General features: G+C 46.9%; 1 protein-coding gene across 5 annotated transcripts in view; it reads left to right on the forward strand.

The window, feature by feature from the left end:
• Positions 1-273: 273 nt before the first annotated feature.
• Positions 274-17,621, forward strand: part of LOC115082325 (interleukin-6 receptor subunit beta-like) — a 69,026-nt gene continuing 51,678 nt past the window's right edge. For all 5 annotated transcript variants that reach the window (XM_029586558.1, XM_029586559.1, XM_029586562.1 and 2 more), the window contains exon 1: positions 274-358. In XM_029586558.1, coding sequence (XP_029442418.1) covers positions 350-358 — 9 coding nt within the window. In that variant the 5' untranslated portion in view covers positions 274-349. The remainder of the gene's footprint in view (positions 359-17,621) is intronic.

Raw genomic sequence — 17,621 nt, forward strand, 5'->3', positions numbered from 1 at the left:
CCCCCCCCCCCCCCCGGCGCTGCTGCTGGCGCCTGAAGAGTGCTGCTGTATCAGGTGCTTGTGACCCCCAGCTGAAGGTTTTGTGGACCCCCCCCATTTGGGGTCCTGATCCACAGTTTAGGAAACCCTGACACCAGAGGCTCTTACTACTTGTGGGCAAATGCCTCAGACGCTGGCTGAAGACTCGTTCTGTTGCTTAGCGTAACTGTTCTGAGCACTCTCATTTTCACCGCCTTGACACCTGTACTCGCCTCTTGCTCATTTTACTCCAGCACCATCCCGCAGCCCGGCTTTGTGGAGAAGAATAACAGCGGTGGCGGGCGTTGACAAAAGGAGAGAAGTCCTCCTGATGTGGAAGGTAGGAGAGGGGAGGGCTAGTCTGGTGACAATAAGTAACAATAGCCATTAATAAATGGCATCTGTGTCCCCCCCGGAAGAAATCAAGCAATTGGATCGCTGGACTGGTTCACCAGCCTCCCCCTGGTGTCATTTTGCATAATCTGCCAAGCGCAGTGGTTTCTTTCCCTAACGTCTTTGTTTTAAAAGTAAGTTTATGTAAATCTCATTATCTGAAATCTATAGGTATTTAATAATATTAATAGCTGCATCGAGACCTATCTTACAGTGTAAGATGCATCATCTGGTACTCGGAGATGTGTAGTAGCTAAAAAAAAAACAGAATCTAATGACCACAATCAACAAGAACAGAAAAGTGGCACACTACAGAGACAAATATGAAAAAGGAATAATAACTAATGAACACTACTGTAAAAGAAATTGGTATCGATAAAATAACAATCCACAAAATACCATGTTACAGGTAGTAAAATATATTTTAATAAAATTATATAAATGTGTTGCGGTAAATACAACAATTAATAAGCAATACAAATAAAACATTTCAACATGATCATGTTTCGGCAACACCTGCATCAGGGTTTATAAGAATTCAACATCGATTATAGTAGTGAAAAGATGGGTGACACCTCTGCTAGGTGAAAAGGAGGGGAACCCCAAATAGACAAATCTCTTCCAGTGACAAACTGCTGTCCCGTAAGAGTGGACCAAGCAGCCTCGCGTAAGTGAAAATTTCAGAGGAGTTCTTCAGGGAGTACCAGTGATGGAACTAATCCACTCCGCCCACGGGGGAATGTTGGTCAGTAGTCTGCTTCTCACTAAGGGCCTGATTTTTAATGGCCTGCACGTGCAAAAAACAGAGGTTCCGCGTGCAGCTGGGCCTTGCGCGCACCACACGCATTTTAAAAGGGGCCTGGCCGCTTGCGTAACCTCTGTTACGCGTACAAGAGCCAAGCCTCAGCAAAGGGACGGTCCGGGGGTGGGGCAGGGCGGGGTCGAAGACACAGGTACAGTGGCCATTTACTGCTGTGCTGGGGGGTGCCGGCGCACGCAACCTCCTACTGCTCCTTTGGAGGAGCAAAAGGAAAGTTTAAAAAATGGGGGGTACCTAGGATAGGGATAGGGGGCGGGTTGGAGAGGGGAAGGGGAAGAGAGGTTAGAGGAGGGGGAGGGGAACTTCCCTCCCACTCCGCTCCTTAATTGGAGCGGAGTGGGAGGGAACTGGGGAAGCCTCATGATACGTTGCTGCTTGATTTTTGCTTTACTCTGCCCCCCCCCCCCTGTGCGCGTATTTTTTAAAAATCTACCTCTAAGTGAGCACCTTCTCTCCACTACTAAACTAGAACAATTTTATCCAAACATGCTAAGAATAACTTTTTTCAAACCCAGGGACAAAGCTCTCTGACCACAGCCAGCCATACTGCACTTATCAATAAAAGAAAAAAAATGTTTAATTTTACTACCTATAACATTGTATTTTGAGGATTGTTATTTTATTTTTTGGATACCAATTTCTTTTACAGTAGTGTTCATTAGTTATTATTCCTTTTTCATATTTGTCTCTGTACTGTGCCACTTTTCCTTTCTTTTCCTGGTGATTTGCAGTGCCAGTGTTAGTACTGGCAGCACTAACAGGCCGCGGGCACCTACCCTTACCCGCGACACGACTGCCGTCTTCTCCCCAGGGGCCCGCGCCGCAGCGGCAAGCTGCTACCGCTGCTCTCCGCCTGATCTGGCCTTCCCGCAGCCGCATGGAGGCCGAGAAGCTGCCAGCTCCGATGCTCCTGGACTCCCCTTAGCGCGCGCCGACACTCCACCTCTTAAAGGGGCCATGGCAGGAAAATCAGGCCCGGCCCTTAGGTGACATCACGACCCCCGGCCTTCTTAAGGAAGTCCTCCTGGTCACCCTAACGACTTGGCAACTTGCTTGCTTCTGGCCTCCTGTGTGGATTCGTCTTCCAGAAGCCTTCTTGTCTACGTTCCTTCTACCTCGACCTCAGACCGGAACCAACCTTGTCTCCAGCTGCCTGCCCTGACCTCGGAACGGAATCAACCTTGCCTTCAGCCGCCTGCCCTGACCTCGTACTGGAACCGACCTTGTCTTCAGCCACCTGTCCAGACCTCGGACCGGAATTGACCTTGCTTTCAGCTGTCTGCACTACCTCCTTTGGCCGCCTTCGGGATCAGCCATGCAGAAGGTCACCTAAGTCCAGCCAGACCCGGCACAAAAGGACTCAACCTGCAGGGAACGAGGGCTGGCCCTGATGAAGCATCCGCTTGCCTCTGCTTCCCGTCCGGCCTCACCTCCCAATGATGGGGACCTGCGAGGTTCGCCCCATAGGTAGCGCCAACTCTACCTTAGGCCAAGGGTCCACGTTTGCTCACAGATTACCAAGTCCATGGACATGGTGGGGGCTTCCGCGCTTCAGGCCATTCTGGGCTTAGCTCAAAAAATCATGGAACAAAAGGCCTTGGTCACCTTGGCCTTGGTAGTAGAGAACCTAAGTCTCCATCTCAACTCAGGGCCCTCCACGTCCGCTCTGGCGGTCCCCATGCCAGTACACCGACCTGTGATTCCTTTGCCTACACCTCCGCGTTACTCGGGAGATCCTCAGCTGTGCCGCAGCTTTTTGAATAAGTGCAATATGCACTTTTGCTACAACCAACCCTCTTTCCGGAAGACATAACGAAGACCACCTACATTCTCTCCCTCTTGGATGGGAGAGCACTGGCCTGGGCCTCACCGCTGTGGGAATGCATGGATCGAGTTCTATGGGACTTGACCAGCTTTCTAAACGTTTTCCGCACGGTCTTTGATGACCCAGCTAGGCAATCAGTCTTCGGGTCAACCTTGCTACACTTGCGCCAGGGTGTTATGGTTTCGAGGTGTTTGAGTGGATTCTTAGGTACTGCGGAAATGGCCACTCCCATGGGGAGGAGCCCCGTGAGGAACCGCAGTACTAGGCTAGGCTCTATACACAGAGAATTCGTGTTTATTATACAAGTTGGTGGTACTGCCCAGGGGGTGGCAGCAGTGAGGTAACCCAGTAGAGTAGTCCAGGGGTCCTCGGCAGAGGAGACCCATCCCACACTCCAATGATGGTAGGCTGCACTGGGTAGAGGAGAGAGTCCCGGATGTAGACTCGCAGCGCTGAAGCTGAAAGAAGTTGACAACGTTAGTTTACTCACTGAATAGATAGCTGTATTTGATGAAGATCCTGGCAGGCAGAAATAGTTGGTTTGCAGGCACCAAGGCAGGGAGAGCAGGCCCTCGAGGAGCGAGTACCCGGTATCCCAGATAGGCACCTGAAAGAAAGCATAGGGCCCCAGAGGAGCGGGTACCCAGGTTAGAGCTGAATGGCCCCGAAGGGCAGAGAGAACTTCCAGCAGCAGCAAGGAAGCGGCAGAGTAGCTTAGACCGGAGGCATTCCAATCCTTCCTAACTCAGTTTCAGCTCGATCCAGTAAAGTCCGTGGGAGAGCGCACCGGCCCCTCGCCGGTGCGCGCGATCCAGTATTTAAATTAGGCGACGCAGTGCAAACGAGGAAAAAGAGGTGCTAGGGACACTAGCGCGTCCCTAGCGCCTCCTTTTGGCCTGGAGCGGCGGCTGTCAGCGGGTTTGACAGCCGACGCTCAATTTTGCCGGCGTCGGTTCTCGAGCCCGTGGCTGTCAGCGGGCTCGAGAACCGACGCCGGCAAAATTGAGCGTCCGGTTTTCGGCCCGACAGCCGCGGGCCGAATTCAAAATTTTTTTATTTTTTTTTTTTACTTTTTTTTTTACTTTTGGGGACCTCCAACTTAATATCGCTATGATATTAAGTCGGAGGGTGCACAGAAAAGCAGTTTTTACTGCTTTTCTGTGCACTTCCCTGGCGCCGGAAGAAATTAGCGCTGACCTTTGGGCGGCGCTAATTTCTTAGAGTAAAATGTGCGGCTTGGCTGCACATTTTACTTACTGGATCGCTCAGGAATACCTAATAGGGCCAGCAACATGCATTTGCATGTTGAGGGCGCTATTAGGTGCCGCGGGTGGGCCGCGTGTTTTCCTCCCCTTACTGAATAAGGGGTAAGGGAAAACACGCGTCCAGAGCAGGGTGACAGTGCGCTCCGACGGAGCACACTTTACTGGATCGACCTGTTTGTTAGCAAACGAAGGGCAGGCTAAATACCCGGATGGTGTGACGTCACTCGGAGGTTCCTGCCATGATGTGGATAAAGATGTGGATGGCATGCGTGCACCCTAGGAGGCCCTCAGGAGAAACATGGCGAACACAGTCGCCGTAGCCATTCTAGGGACACCAGAGAGAGCGGCAAGATGACGCGGCAGCAGCCATCTTCCCAAAGCTTGTGAAGAGAGAAGAAAGAAAGGTGAGGCACAGAGGTCGAAGCCATCTGAGACCAATGGATGCAACAGTATCCCCCTTCAAAGGGCCCCCTCCAGACCCCCTACATGGTCTTGGTTTTTGAGGATGTGATCGATGAAATTGATGAAGCATCTCTTTGTCCATGATATTAACCAATGGTTCCCAAGAGTTTTCTTCTGGTCCGTATCCCTCCCATTAGAGGTATTCCCAAGCTCTGCCTCTCTCTCTCACATCAAGGATGGCATCAACCTTGTACTCAATGTCTTCTTCTGCATCAACAGGAGTAGGTTCAGGTGTCTTGGTGGAAAACTCGCTAAGAACAAGCGGTTTCAGCAGCGAAACATGGAATGCATTATGAATCTTCATAGCTGGAGGAAGTTTCAGACTGTAGGTAAGTGAGCCCAATCGTCGGAGGATGGGAAAGGGTCCGACAAAGCATGGAGCAAATCGAGCAGATGGAAGCTCGAGTCTTAGATGTTTGGTAGACAGCCAGACTTTGTCACCAGGCTGAAATTCAGGAGCATTGCAATGGTGAGCGTCATAGCCTTTCTGTGCTTTGTCCTGCTTTTTGGAGCGCATCTTTAGTCTCTCTCCAGAGCTGCTGTATATCTGTTACGACTGTCGCTGCCCGACGTCTCCACTCCATCCTCCTTACCTCTTTGGCGACTCCTCTCGCGGTTGATGGACGTCTGGCTGCCGCGACGTCTGCCTGCCGTCCTCCCCGGCGTCCCCAGTCCGGCTTGGTCGCTGCATCCCGCCATGTTGTTCAGCTGCCATAGGGCACGCACGCTGCGCGGCCCTGCTTCTTATTCCTTCTTTGGCGCGAACCTCAGGGGCGTCCCCCTGTGACGTCACGCATCCTGGATACAAAAGCCTACTCTGTTTGCTAGCTAATCGAGTTAGCAAGGGACTCCTTACGGATGGGATTCACTCTCCGTACCTAGCTACTCTGCCTTTCCTTATTGGACTTACTCTATTGGGGTACCCCCTCCTCAGGGGCCTCTCTCTTTTCTTTCAGGTTGCTGTCTGGAACCGGTACTCGCTCCTCGAGGGCCCATGTTCCTGGACTCGCTGCCTGAGCTCATGTCTGCTTGGAAGAAACCGCTGCCTACACCATCAGTGAGTTACCATCTAGACTCTCTCAGACCTGTACCCTGGAACCAGGTACTCGCTCCGAGGGCCTGTCTCTATTCCAGCTTCTGTGTTACCTTCTGGGAGAAACCGCTGTGTGAGTAATCAACCAACGAGGCTCCATACCAGAACCCTGTGTTTGCTCCACTGTACTCACTATCTCAGTTTCTCTCCACTACAGCACAGCTATTGCGGGATCGCTGTTCCAGTGTCCTGAGGGACTACAAGCCCAGCCGGGCTTCATCTCTACTCACTACTGCCACCTCTGGTGGCTTCTCAACTCTGTTTAATAAAAGATAATTCTGTGTTGTGTGTCCTAAAGCTGAGCCTGACCTGTGGCCCCTCATGGGACTTCCCCCTGTGGGCGTGGTCATCTGCCACAGTGTCCAAGAGTCCACCCAAAACCTTACAAACTATAAGATTGCTAACTCCATGGATCCGGCACAGCTCAATGCCCTGCAAGCTATTCTGGGCCTGGCCCTGCGCATTTCTGAACAGCAAGACGCATTGGAGAAACTCACTTCAGCGTTTCATCAGCTACACGCACAGAAAACCCAAGGCGCTACTTCCAATAATGAAGGTCAGTTATCTGAAGTAACTTTAAAGACTGCTGTATCGCTGGCTGCTCCAGTTTGTTTCTCGGGAGAGATTCAGAAGACCAGGGGCTTTTTAAACCAGTGCTGCATGCATTTTGCATTGCAGCCTTCTCACTTCCCCACAGCTTTTGCCAAGACTACTTACATTCTATCTTATCTTGATGGAAGGGCCTTGTCTTGGGCCTCTACACTGTGGGGACGCAAGGATCCTATTTTGCAGGATATAGATGGATTTTTGGACTTATTCAAATCCGTGTTCGATGATCCTGACCGAGTGACCGTTGCAGGTTCTGCTCTGGTGGACCTGAAGCAAGGCAACTGACCACTGGCTGATTTTGCGATAGAGTTTAAGACTGTTGCTACAGAACTCTGCTGGGACTCCAAATGCCTGAAAACCCTCTTCTTCAGAGGCATGGATACTCGCTTGAAAGATGAGCTGGCTGCTCGTGAAACACCTGACTCGCTGGATGAACTAGTGGCTTTGGCTACTAGGATCGATCACTGGCTTCGTGATAAGGAGAAAGAACTCCGGTCTAATAGAGGACCAGTTCAGAAGGAGGCTAGTGCTAAACCTGCATCTCGGATGGTTCCAGTAATTCCTGCTGCCAGTGGAGATAAACCGATGCATCTTGGTCGCAGTCATTTGATTTCCAAAGAGAGAAGACTTCGGAAGAGGCATGGTCTGTGTATGCCCAATTCGTCCGGGGAACGGACGGGCCTAAGTCCTGCAGGAGGACTGTTCCTAGGCCTTACGACGCCCTCTCATCCGCTCTCTCTCCCCCAGTCTCCTTGATCTGCGGATCGTCTGAGTTTCAAACTCTTGCCTTGGTGGATTCAGGGGCAGGAGGCAACTTTATTCTTCGACGCCTAGTGGAACATTTGAGGATCCCCCTCATCACTTTGAAGGTTCCACTTCTCCTATCTTCCATCCATGGGGTGCCCTTACCAGGTGATGTGACTTGCCATACTGTACAGGTAACTCTTCGCTCCGGAGCTCTCCACACCGAGCCAATTCCCTTCTTTGTGTTAGAGAAAGCCATGCACCCTATCGTCCTGGGGTTACCCTGGTTGCAGTCGCACCAACCCCAATTTGACTGGGCATCCTTGGAACTTTCCCGCTGGGGCCCAGGTTGTCATGGAAAGTGCCTTAAGGAGATTGTTCCTATCATCTGCATGCCTACAACTCCAGTGATGCCGGGACTGCCGCCCCAATACGCATCTTTTAGTGATGTGTTTTCCAAAGAAGCTGCTGACATCTTCCTCCGCATAGGTCCTATGACTGTGCCATAAGACTGAAACCCAATACTGAACCTCCTAAAGGACGTGTCTATCCACTCTCCGTGATTGAGAACAAGGCGATGTCCGAATACATCGAGGAGAATTTACAGAAGGGGTTTATTAGACCATCGAAGTCTCCAGCCGGCACAGGCTTCTTCTTTGTGGGGAAGAAGGATGGTACCTTACGTCCTTGTATCGATTAACGAGGTCTGAACGAGATCACGATTAAAGACCGCTACTCCCTGCCTTTAATCTCAGAACTGTTTGACAGACTTCAGGGGGCCAAAATATTCTCAAAACTTGACCTGAAGGGGGCCTACAACTTAGTTCGCATTTGCAATGGTGACGAATGGAAAACAGCCTTCAACACTCGAGATGGCCATAATTTTTTTTTTAATTCTTTATTTATAATTTTAACATGTAATACAGTGTCTAAGACTTTTACAGATAGATGCATTATCCAAATATTTTAGAAGAAAATTTTTTTTTAAAAGTAAAACATTCTCTCTTATACATCCATCTGTATTTAATACAGCAAACTTAGAGAAGCATCTTAAACTTTGAGCATTATTTCATTAAAAATGGTATAAGGAAAAAGTAGGTATCGTTCTTCCCCCTTTCTTTTTTCTTTCTCTAGCATTCCTTCAATCTCCCAGAAATGCTCTAAGATGTTCTGGTTCAGTGAATTGATAATTTTGTCCATTCAGTTTGATTACACATTTACATGGGTATCGAAGAATAAATTGACCTCCCCTCTCAATTACTTTAGCTCTAACCTTAAACTGCTTCTTCTTAGTTTGTGTAACTTTAACTAAATCGGGGTAGATCCATATTTTATTCCCATAAAAAGTTTTTAACCTATTTCGAAAGAAATATTTTAAAACTGTATCTCTATCTGAAATAAATGCAAATGTTACTAACATAGTGCCTGTTTTCCTAACATCTACCTCATCTTGTGATTTTTCCAATAAATCTGACAAATCTATTGAGAGTTCAGCATTCTCTCCATGCTTTTCTACTGTCTTACTATCCTCTTCATATTCAGGCTGTTTCTTCATTTTGACTGTATTACTTATGTAAAATGCCCTAACAATTGTCGGCATACTTTGTTCTGGTATGTTCAAGATTTTTATCACATACATCCTAAACAATTCTATTGGTGCAATTTTACTAATAAGAGGAAAATTGATAAATTTGAAAATTAATACCTGGGAATAATTCTCAATCTTCCTTTGTATTTCAACTTCTGCCTTAATTTGTTGGACTTGTATCTTCTCCACCTGAGATAGGTGCTGATCTAAACAATTAGTCTGTTTTTGCAAATTAAGCAAAGTTTGAGTTAATCTTAACGGTTTTATTAGTTTCATTTACTGCTATAGTTAAATTTTTAATAGATAGGTCTAATTTTGTCAGAGCATTCCACAAAATATCCATTGTTATAAATGTAGGTTTTACTATTATTTCTTGGATATTTCCCCTTTTTATCTGTTTCTGATTTTCCTTGGGTAAACTTAAAGATACAACAGGTCTACTCACTTCAGCTTCTTGTATAATAGTAATTGGAGGCAGAGAATTTTCTTCTAAAACTTTTCTTTCCTTGTATAGCTTCGCTGATTCCTTCTAATTTATTAGATATATCCTAGGGACTTTCTGGTAAGTTAAGGAGTAAAATCCCTTCCTTACCAGGAGGTAATGGAATGTCTGGAGCTCCTGGACTCAAAGAGATATTATTGGCCAATAGGGACAGATTTAGCTCCATTTCTGTCCCTATAGCAGCCCCCTCTACAAGAGTTATTTGTGGGGAACTCAACCAATCCGCCACCGTTCTCTATCCCTGCTCTAATGTCGGAGTACTTGCAGAGGGCCTTAATTTTGCCTTCCGCTTGGTATGAGGCATTCGTAATGAGACAATATAGAAAAAGAGCTATGAACAGAGGTGACTGACTTGTCCCTACTAATATCTATAGTGCTTCCCTAATGGAAGTTTAAGGAGTATTCCAAGCAATAAAAACCATATAGCTGGTATGCCTACCTGAACAGGAAAAAAAAAAAAAGAAACGAAATAAACCAATATATAATTTAAATAATCCAGTAATCACTGAAGACCCAGTTGGACCCAGTCGGAGTGAGTCAGAGCCGCGCGCCCCTTGGCAACTGCGTGCCATAGGAAGGCCGATTTTAAAGATCTCCTCCGGCCCCTCCCAGATGACAAAGTCCACTCCAATTGGTTGCCAGTAAACGCCGTCGGGGCAGGCTCTTGCCTACCCCCGGAAGTTCAGTCTTAAATTTATATCTCAAGATTAAGGCAAAGGCAGTTCAAGCAGGTTAAGGAAATAAGACTGAGACGGCCATTTTGAGTACTTAGTAATGCCTTTCGGCCTGTGCAACGCACCCGCTATATTTCAGAACATGATGAACGACATCTTGCGGGACCTGTTGTACAAGAGAGTGTCGTGGTATACCTGGATGATATCCTGATATTTTCTCAGGATTTGCCCACTCATCTAGAAGATGTCAAGCAAGTACTACGCTGACTCCGTGAACACCGGCTCCACGCCAAACTATCCAAGTGCGAATTTCATAAAGACTCCGTGCCTTTTCTTGTCTATATTGTGTCTAAAGATGGCTTCCAGATGGACCCTCAAAAGCTAGAGTGTATCAAAAATTGGTCCCAACCTACCAGCCTGAAGGCCCTGAGACGATTTTTGGGGTTTACCAACTATTATAGAAGCTTTATAAAGAACTACTCTTCTTTAACAGTACCCTTGACCGCAATGACCCGCAAGGGTGCCAACGCTTCAAAATGGTCTGCGGAGACCATGTCCGCTTTTGAGAAATTACAGACTGCCTTTTCCATGGAACCATGCTTGCGACATCCTGACCCCAACAAGCCATTTATCGTAGAAGCTGATGCTTCGGATGTCGGCGTGGGGGCTGTATTGAGCCAAACTGGAGACTCTAAATCCTTACGTCCCTGCTCTTCTCACAACGTTTCTCCCCGGCAGAGAAGAACTAAGGGATCGGAGATAAATAGCTCTTGGCTATTAAGCTAGCATTTGAGGAATGGTGGCCTTGGCTCGAAGGTGCTCAACATCAAATAACCGTATTCACGGACCATAAAAATCTAGAGTATCTCCCCCATGCGCAACGTCTTAAACACAGACAAGCTAGATGGTCCTTATTCTTCAATCATTTTGACTTTGTGCTTAAATATCGCCCCGGAGACAGAAATACCAGAGCTGATGCCTTGTCACGCTCCTTTCTCGGAGGATGTGCCTGAAGAACCTCAGCACATAATTGACCCGAAAAAAGTAATCTTGGCGACTACACATTCTGTGCCTGCTGGTAAGACCATCGTGCCTAAGCACCTCAGGAAGAAAGTGCTCTTTTGGGCGCACGATTCCAAGCTGGCTGGCCATCCTGATCAACGCCGCACCCTGCTCAAGATCCAGAAGTTCTATTGGTGGCCTACTATCAAGAAAGATACCCTATCCTACGTGGCATCTTGTACCAATTGTGCCAAACACAAACCTGCTTCTGGCCAACCATGGGGATTGCTGCAACCACTGCCAGTTCTGGAACAGCCCTGGTCACACATTGCTACTGACTTTGTAGTCGACTTACCTCTTTCTGGAGGAATGAATACCATCTGGGTAACAGTTGATTGCTTCAGCAAGATGGCCCATTTCGTGGCGCTGCCTAGCTTACAAAGCTCTTCATATTGCACATTTTTCGCCTTCACGGCCTACCAAGACACATTGTTTCAGACCGAGGATCTCCATTCACGGCAAGATTCTGGAGGGCCTTGTGCACGTTATTTGACATCTCTCTAGACTACACTTCAGCCTATCATCCGCAATCAAATGGCCAAACAGAACGGATGAATTGAACCTTAAAACAGTTCATTCGAGCCTACGTGAGTTGCCATCAGAATAACTGGGCTGAACTGTTACCTTGGGCTGAATTTGCCATCAATTCTCATCCAGCAACATCAAATGGATCAACACCTTTTGAAGTGGTATATGGATGCTCTCCAACACTGCCACTTCCACTGAAGCTCTCAGTGACGTCCCCAGCAGCTCAATCTATTGCTGATGAAATCCATAACCTGTGGACTCAGATGAAAGACATGCTATTTAAAGCGAGTGACCATGCTAAGAAGTTTTATGACGCTCACTATTCTCAAGCGCCTGTCTTCAAACCTGGCGACAAAGTCTGGTTATCTACCAAACATCTCAGACTGAAGTTACCCTCCACTCGTTTTGCTCATTGCTACGTTGGACCATTCCCAATCCTCCGTCTTGGCAACATCACTTACAATCTGAAGCTATCACCCGGACTAAACATCCACAACGCTTTTCACGTTTCACTCTTGAAACCTCTCATACTCAGTGAATTCTCTTCCAAGATTCAGGAAACACCTGCCATCAACACAGAAGATGACCTGGAATTTAAGGTCGAAGAGATTCTTGATGTCCGAGGACAAGGCAAAACACTTGAATACCTTCTTTCTTGGGAAGGTTTCGGCCCCGAAGAAAACTCTTGGGCGCCTCAGGCTAACATCCTTGATAAAGATATGCTCTGTCAATTTCATCTCACTCATCCTTTGAAGCCTTAACCTGGTACCCGCAGAGGAGACCGCCCTTTGAACGGGGGTACTGTTACGACCATCTCCACTCTGCCCTCCTTACCTCTTTGGCGACTCCTCTCGCGGTTGATGGACGTCTGGCTGCCATGGCGTCTGCCTGCAGTCCTCTCCGGCACCCCCGGTCTGGCTTGGACACTGCATCCTGTCATGTTGTTCAGCTGCCATAGGGTGCGCGTGACGCGCGGCCCTGCTTCTTATTCCTTCTTTGGCGCGAACCTCAGGGGCATCCCCCTGTGATGACGTCACGCATCCCGGATACAAAAACTTGCGGGGAATGAGGGCTGGCCCTGGTGAAGCATCCGCTTGCCTCTGCTTCCTGTCTAGCCTCGCCTCCCGACGGTGGGGACCTGTGGGGTTCGCCCCACAGGTAGCGCCAGCTCCACCTCGGGCCAAGGGTCCACGTGCGCTAACAACCAGTCAGTGTGAGACGGCCTCTTATTGCACTAGAGACTCTTACCCCACCAGAATCCTCCTTCCTTGTTTCGAAGTGCTAAAATCTGCCGTGATTGAGAGATTGATTAGTGTTGTGAAACCAGCTTTCCCCCTAACTATCAGGTCTATCCTGTAAAGTACGGCCGCGTTTACCCTGCTCCTAAGCCGCGTTTTACTCACTTTCCGGCCGCGTTATCCCTTCCTGCGATCCCGAATCCACTATAACCTACTCCTACCGTGTCCTATAAGGGTAGGTGGCAAGCTTTCCCCCAGCCCCCGCTCACCTGCCCCAGCCGCGATCGTGGGTGCCGGTCTCCGTGGCAGCCCCAGTCCTCTCCCCTCCTCCCGAAGCAAAAAAAAAAAAAAAAAAAAGGCGAAAAACACGTTGCAGCCCCCCTCTGATGTCCGGAGGGGGCTGCAAAAAGTAAGTTGCTTCGCCGCTGTCAGTTCTTCCCTCCTCCCGGAGCTGCTTTTTCAGCCTTGCTCCGGGAGGAGGGGAGAATAGACACTGACAGCGGCGAAGCGAAAAAAAAACCAAAAGCAATTTTGGTTTTTTTTCAAAATTTTGGTTTTTTTCCCCAAAAGCGACAATTTTGGGATCTGTCAAGATCCCAAAAGTAAGTCGCTTTTGGACGCCTGCACAACTTACTTTTTTTTTTTTGCAGCCATCAGCAGGAACACATGGCGATCCTGGCTCCCGTAGCTCCTCCCGACGAAGATGGCCGCCTGCACGGGGGAAAGCGTGCAATTGGCCGCTCAAGACGTGACGTCACGACGTTTGGCGTCACGGGATGTGACGCCACGTCTTGAGCGGCCAATTGCACGCTTTCCCCCGTGCAGGCGGCCATCTTCGTCGGGAGATGCTACGGGAGCCAGGATCGCCATGTGTTCCTGCTGATGGCTGCAAAAAAAAAAAGTAAGTTGTGCAGGCGTCCAAAAGCGACTTACTTTTGGGATCTTGACAGATCCCAAAATTGTCGCTTTTGGGGAAAAAAACCAAAATTTTGAAAAAAAAACCAAAATTGCTTTTGGTTTTTTTTTCGCTTCGCCGCTGTCCTTGTCTATTCTTTGTTCCTCCCGGAGCAAGGCTGCTTTTCGCGCCCTGCTTCGGGAGGAGGGGAGGGGGGACTGGTAGTCCCGACTTCCTGGTATGTCATTTGAAATGACAGATACCAGCGTGGCGTGAAGCGTTAGGCCCGCGCACCCAGGATACTGTATAGGCGCTCTATCCAGTAAAATGGGTTGCGCGGGCCTAAGGCTTCACGGACGCGGTTTACATTTACATAAAATTAATGTTCAGGATAGAGCGGTAGGTGTGCTGCACTGTGCGTGCGGCAACCGCAGCTCTTCCTACCGCTCGGTACAGGATAGACCCGTATGTGCTATACAAAAACTCTTAAAAATATCAGACAATATCCACACCAAAAAAAGGCATTGGGGAGAGCCCTGTGGTTTATGGTGCCATCCGTGCTTCCCCTCTCTTGCCCTAGATTCATCAAAATGAGTTATTAACGCATTGATAACACCCGCGTTAAGAAAAAGGGGCATATTGAGAGAAAGAGAGACTGAGAATATCTATAAGGCCCTCGTTATAGTGAAGTATTATATCTCTATAAGAGGTCCTTCGAATAGGTCGAGGTGAGGTGTTGGTGGTGATTAAGGGTTTAGGGGCCAGTTTCACATGTAGAGTGAGATGTACGAACAGCATAGTACAACTTGGTGAAGATTTGACGTCTATAACAGGGTACCATCAAGCTAGGGTAAGGTAATGTAGAACAAAATTTCATCTTTGTGAGACTTTCCTCACCTCAAATGACATCAAATCTTCACCAAAGTGTACTGTGCTGTTCGTACATCTCATTCTACATGCAAAACTGGCCCCTAAACCACCACCAACACCTTACCTCGCCCTATTAGATGACCCTCCTATAGAGATAGGAATAGGTGCACACAGTGAGGCCCTCACCAGAGTATGTGTGTGTGTTTCTCTCTCTCTCTCTCATATTTAGCAAAAATAATTGAGAAAGCTGTATCTGTCTAACTATTGGATTTTATGGAAGATAATTAACAGCTGGATCCTGTTTAATCAGGTTTCAGAGTCCATCCTAGTGCTGAGATAGTGGCGTTTGGATAATGGCAGATGTGAGTTGTTCATTTTATTTGATTCATCTTCAGCCTTTGAAACCGTAAGTCATAGATTACTGCTCGATCGAGTAAGTGAAGATGGGATTGGGGGAAATTTTTAAATTGTTAGGTCTTACCTACAGTACCTGAATGTAATCCACTTTGAAGTGGCTGAAAGACAGAATAATAAAGCAAAAAATAAATAAAATAAATATTTGTTCAATAGATTACAGCACGTATCTGTCTATGAAAGATAGTCATTCAGACTCATGGACTCTAGATTTTGGGGTTCTACAAGGGTCAATTTTATCTCTGTTTCTTTTCAATCTCTACATTTATGTGGTGAAATAGTTCACTGTTCCTCCTTGTTAATATTAAATTTGTTTATTACCATTGTGCCTGAGACTGATTTTAAATCCCAAGTGAAATGCTGGGTGATCTCGGTGTTTTGCATGCATGGTCCATGAGGACTTCTGTGGGACCACCCCATATCATCCTGAAACTAATGGCTTGGAAAATATATCTACCCTATTTACTCTTTGTCCACAGGGAGATACCCCAAGAGTCCACTGGATTTTCTTCATTTAGCTGCTTTATAGTAGAAGTGTGAGAGGATCCCTTAACCTAGTAAAAGAATACTGGGAGCAAAAGAATGACCCCTTTATTTAAGCAAGTTTATATACCGTTTACCAGTAAAACTAACTGACCCCTAGTCTTGAATATGTAGTCAATATGTGGGTGCACTTGGAAAACCTTATAAGCTTCGTCTGAGAACTTACATGCAGCCCAAGCAAAGCAAAAGGCCTAGTATGATCATAAAGACAGAAGCAGAGACGTTTTAGAGGATTAGCAAGGACTTGTTCTAAGCCAAGTATGTCAAAATAAACTAATGATACTATTTCATATATATGTATCCCCAAGATTAGAAGCAGCATACTTTTCATGTAAATACGATAAAGGCTTATGCTGATTGTACAGCCTTGGTGCTGGCTATATGTATGTAGCCCACCTGATGAGAGTCAGGATAGTGACCCAGCCTCTGCCTAATCTTCCAGAGAAGGCTTTGCCTGACAGGGCCGGTGCTAGCTCTTTTGTTGCCCTGTGCAAACAATTACTGTTCTTGCCTCTCCCCCCCGCCTCATTTAGTCTCTATCCTGTGCCCATCAAAAAAAGTCCAACTCCCTCCAGCAATCTATCTTTTTAAAAACTGACACCCCTCCAGACGGAACCCATGGTCAAGGGAAGGGTATTACGTACCCTAAGCAAACCTTACAGCCTTGCATGCGCACACACAATTCAATTATGCATTTATAACAGATTTTACATGAAAAAAGAACATTCAAAAAAAGTACAGTCTTCTGAGGCAAAATATCAGTTACAACATGCATATTATATTTACATGCACTGCTGTGGTGCCAACCAGAAAATCCTGCAAAAAAGATACTTGGAACTCCTACAGAATTACATTTTTTGTAATGGGTGTTGGGTGTGGGCTTGGCTCTCAGAAAGCCATGAATAAATGGAATTAATATTACAATATAGTAAACCTCCCATACAAAAAAACAACCCTAACTGCCAGCACTCAAACTGTGACAATCTTATCTATGAAAAGGTAACACTGTACATATTACATAAGGCCCTAGAACACCAACACACTTCCTGTTAGGAAAACAGAACAAATCAGACTGCTATAGATCACAACAGATAAATTATATGGTAGCAAAATCTCTCACTTCGGTCACACATGGAGAACAAAGACAGACCCTGACCAAATACAGAATAAAGAGACCAGAAATTATAACTAGAAACATGCAGAGAACTGAACTGGAACGTATAACAAGCCAGTCTCTATATGCAGAGCAACAATGGAAAAACAGAAACATTACCATTCTTCATAAAATATTAAAAACTAAAATCAAGAAATATAAAACATCACTCATAAGAAAATCAGTCATAAAAAGAACAAGTATTTCAAACCAGTTAAATAGAATATCTAGAATTTCCCAAACACCAATAAATATTTCAAAACAGATGAATAAAAAAATCCAATAATTAAAATGTTCTAATATTTCACAAAAAACAAATTTTCAAAACAGTAGAAACATCAAATTACACCAATAATTAAAACTGATAAAGATTAAAAAATCTCCTGCTCTTCACACTTGAGTTCTTTCGATTTCCAGTCACCTTGAGATTGTTGTGGATTGGGGAGGTAGGGCCAAACAAACTTTATCTTCACACACACATACACATGCATATGTACATACATACACACACACATTCAATCTCTCACACACTCCATCTCATATACATGCCTATGCTCTCACATACACTTGCTCTCTTTTCCTCAGACACATTATGGGCCGGATTTTAAACACCTACGCGCACCAGGCCAATTTTCAAAGGCCCAGCCACGCGTGTAAATCCCCGGGACGCATGTAAGTCCCAGAGTTGCTGAAAGGGGTGGTCCAGGGGGCGGGGCTAGAGGCGCCCGGCACAGCGGCCATTTGTCGCTGTGCCGGGGGGGGATCACGTGCCGGCAGTGTGCCGGTGCGCGCAAAAGATAGGTTAAAGCTATTGGGGGGGTAGAAAGGTTAGTATAGGGGGTAGGGAAGTTCCCTCCCAGTCCGCTCCTAAATTGGAGCGGACTGGGAGGGAACTACAGAAGGCCGCGGACATCGGCGTGCCAGG

This window comes from Rhinatrema bivittatum, unplaced genomic scaffold (assembly GCF_901001135.1).
Source record: "Rhinatrema bivittatum unplaced genomic scaffold, aRhiBiv1.1, whole genome shotgun sequence".
In the NCBI taxonomy this organism is placed as follows: Eukaryota; Metazoa; Chordata; class Amphibia; order Gymnophiona; family Rhinatrematidae; genus Rhinatrema; species Rhinatrema bivittatum.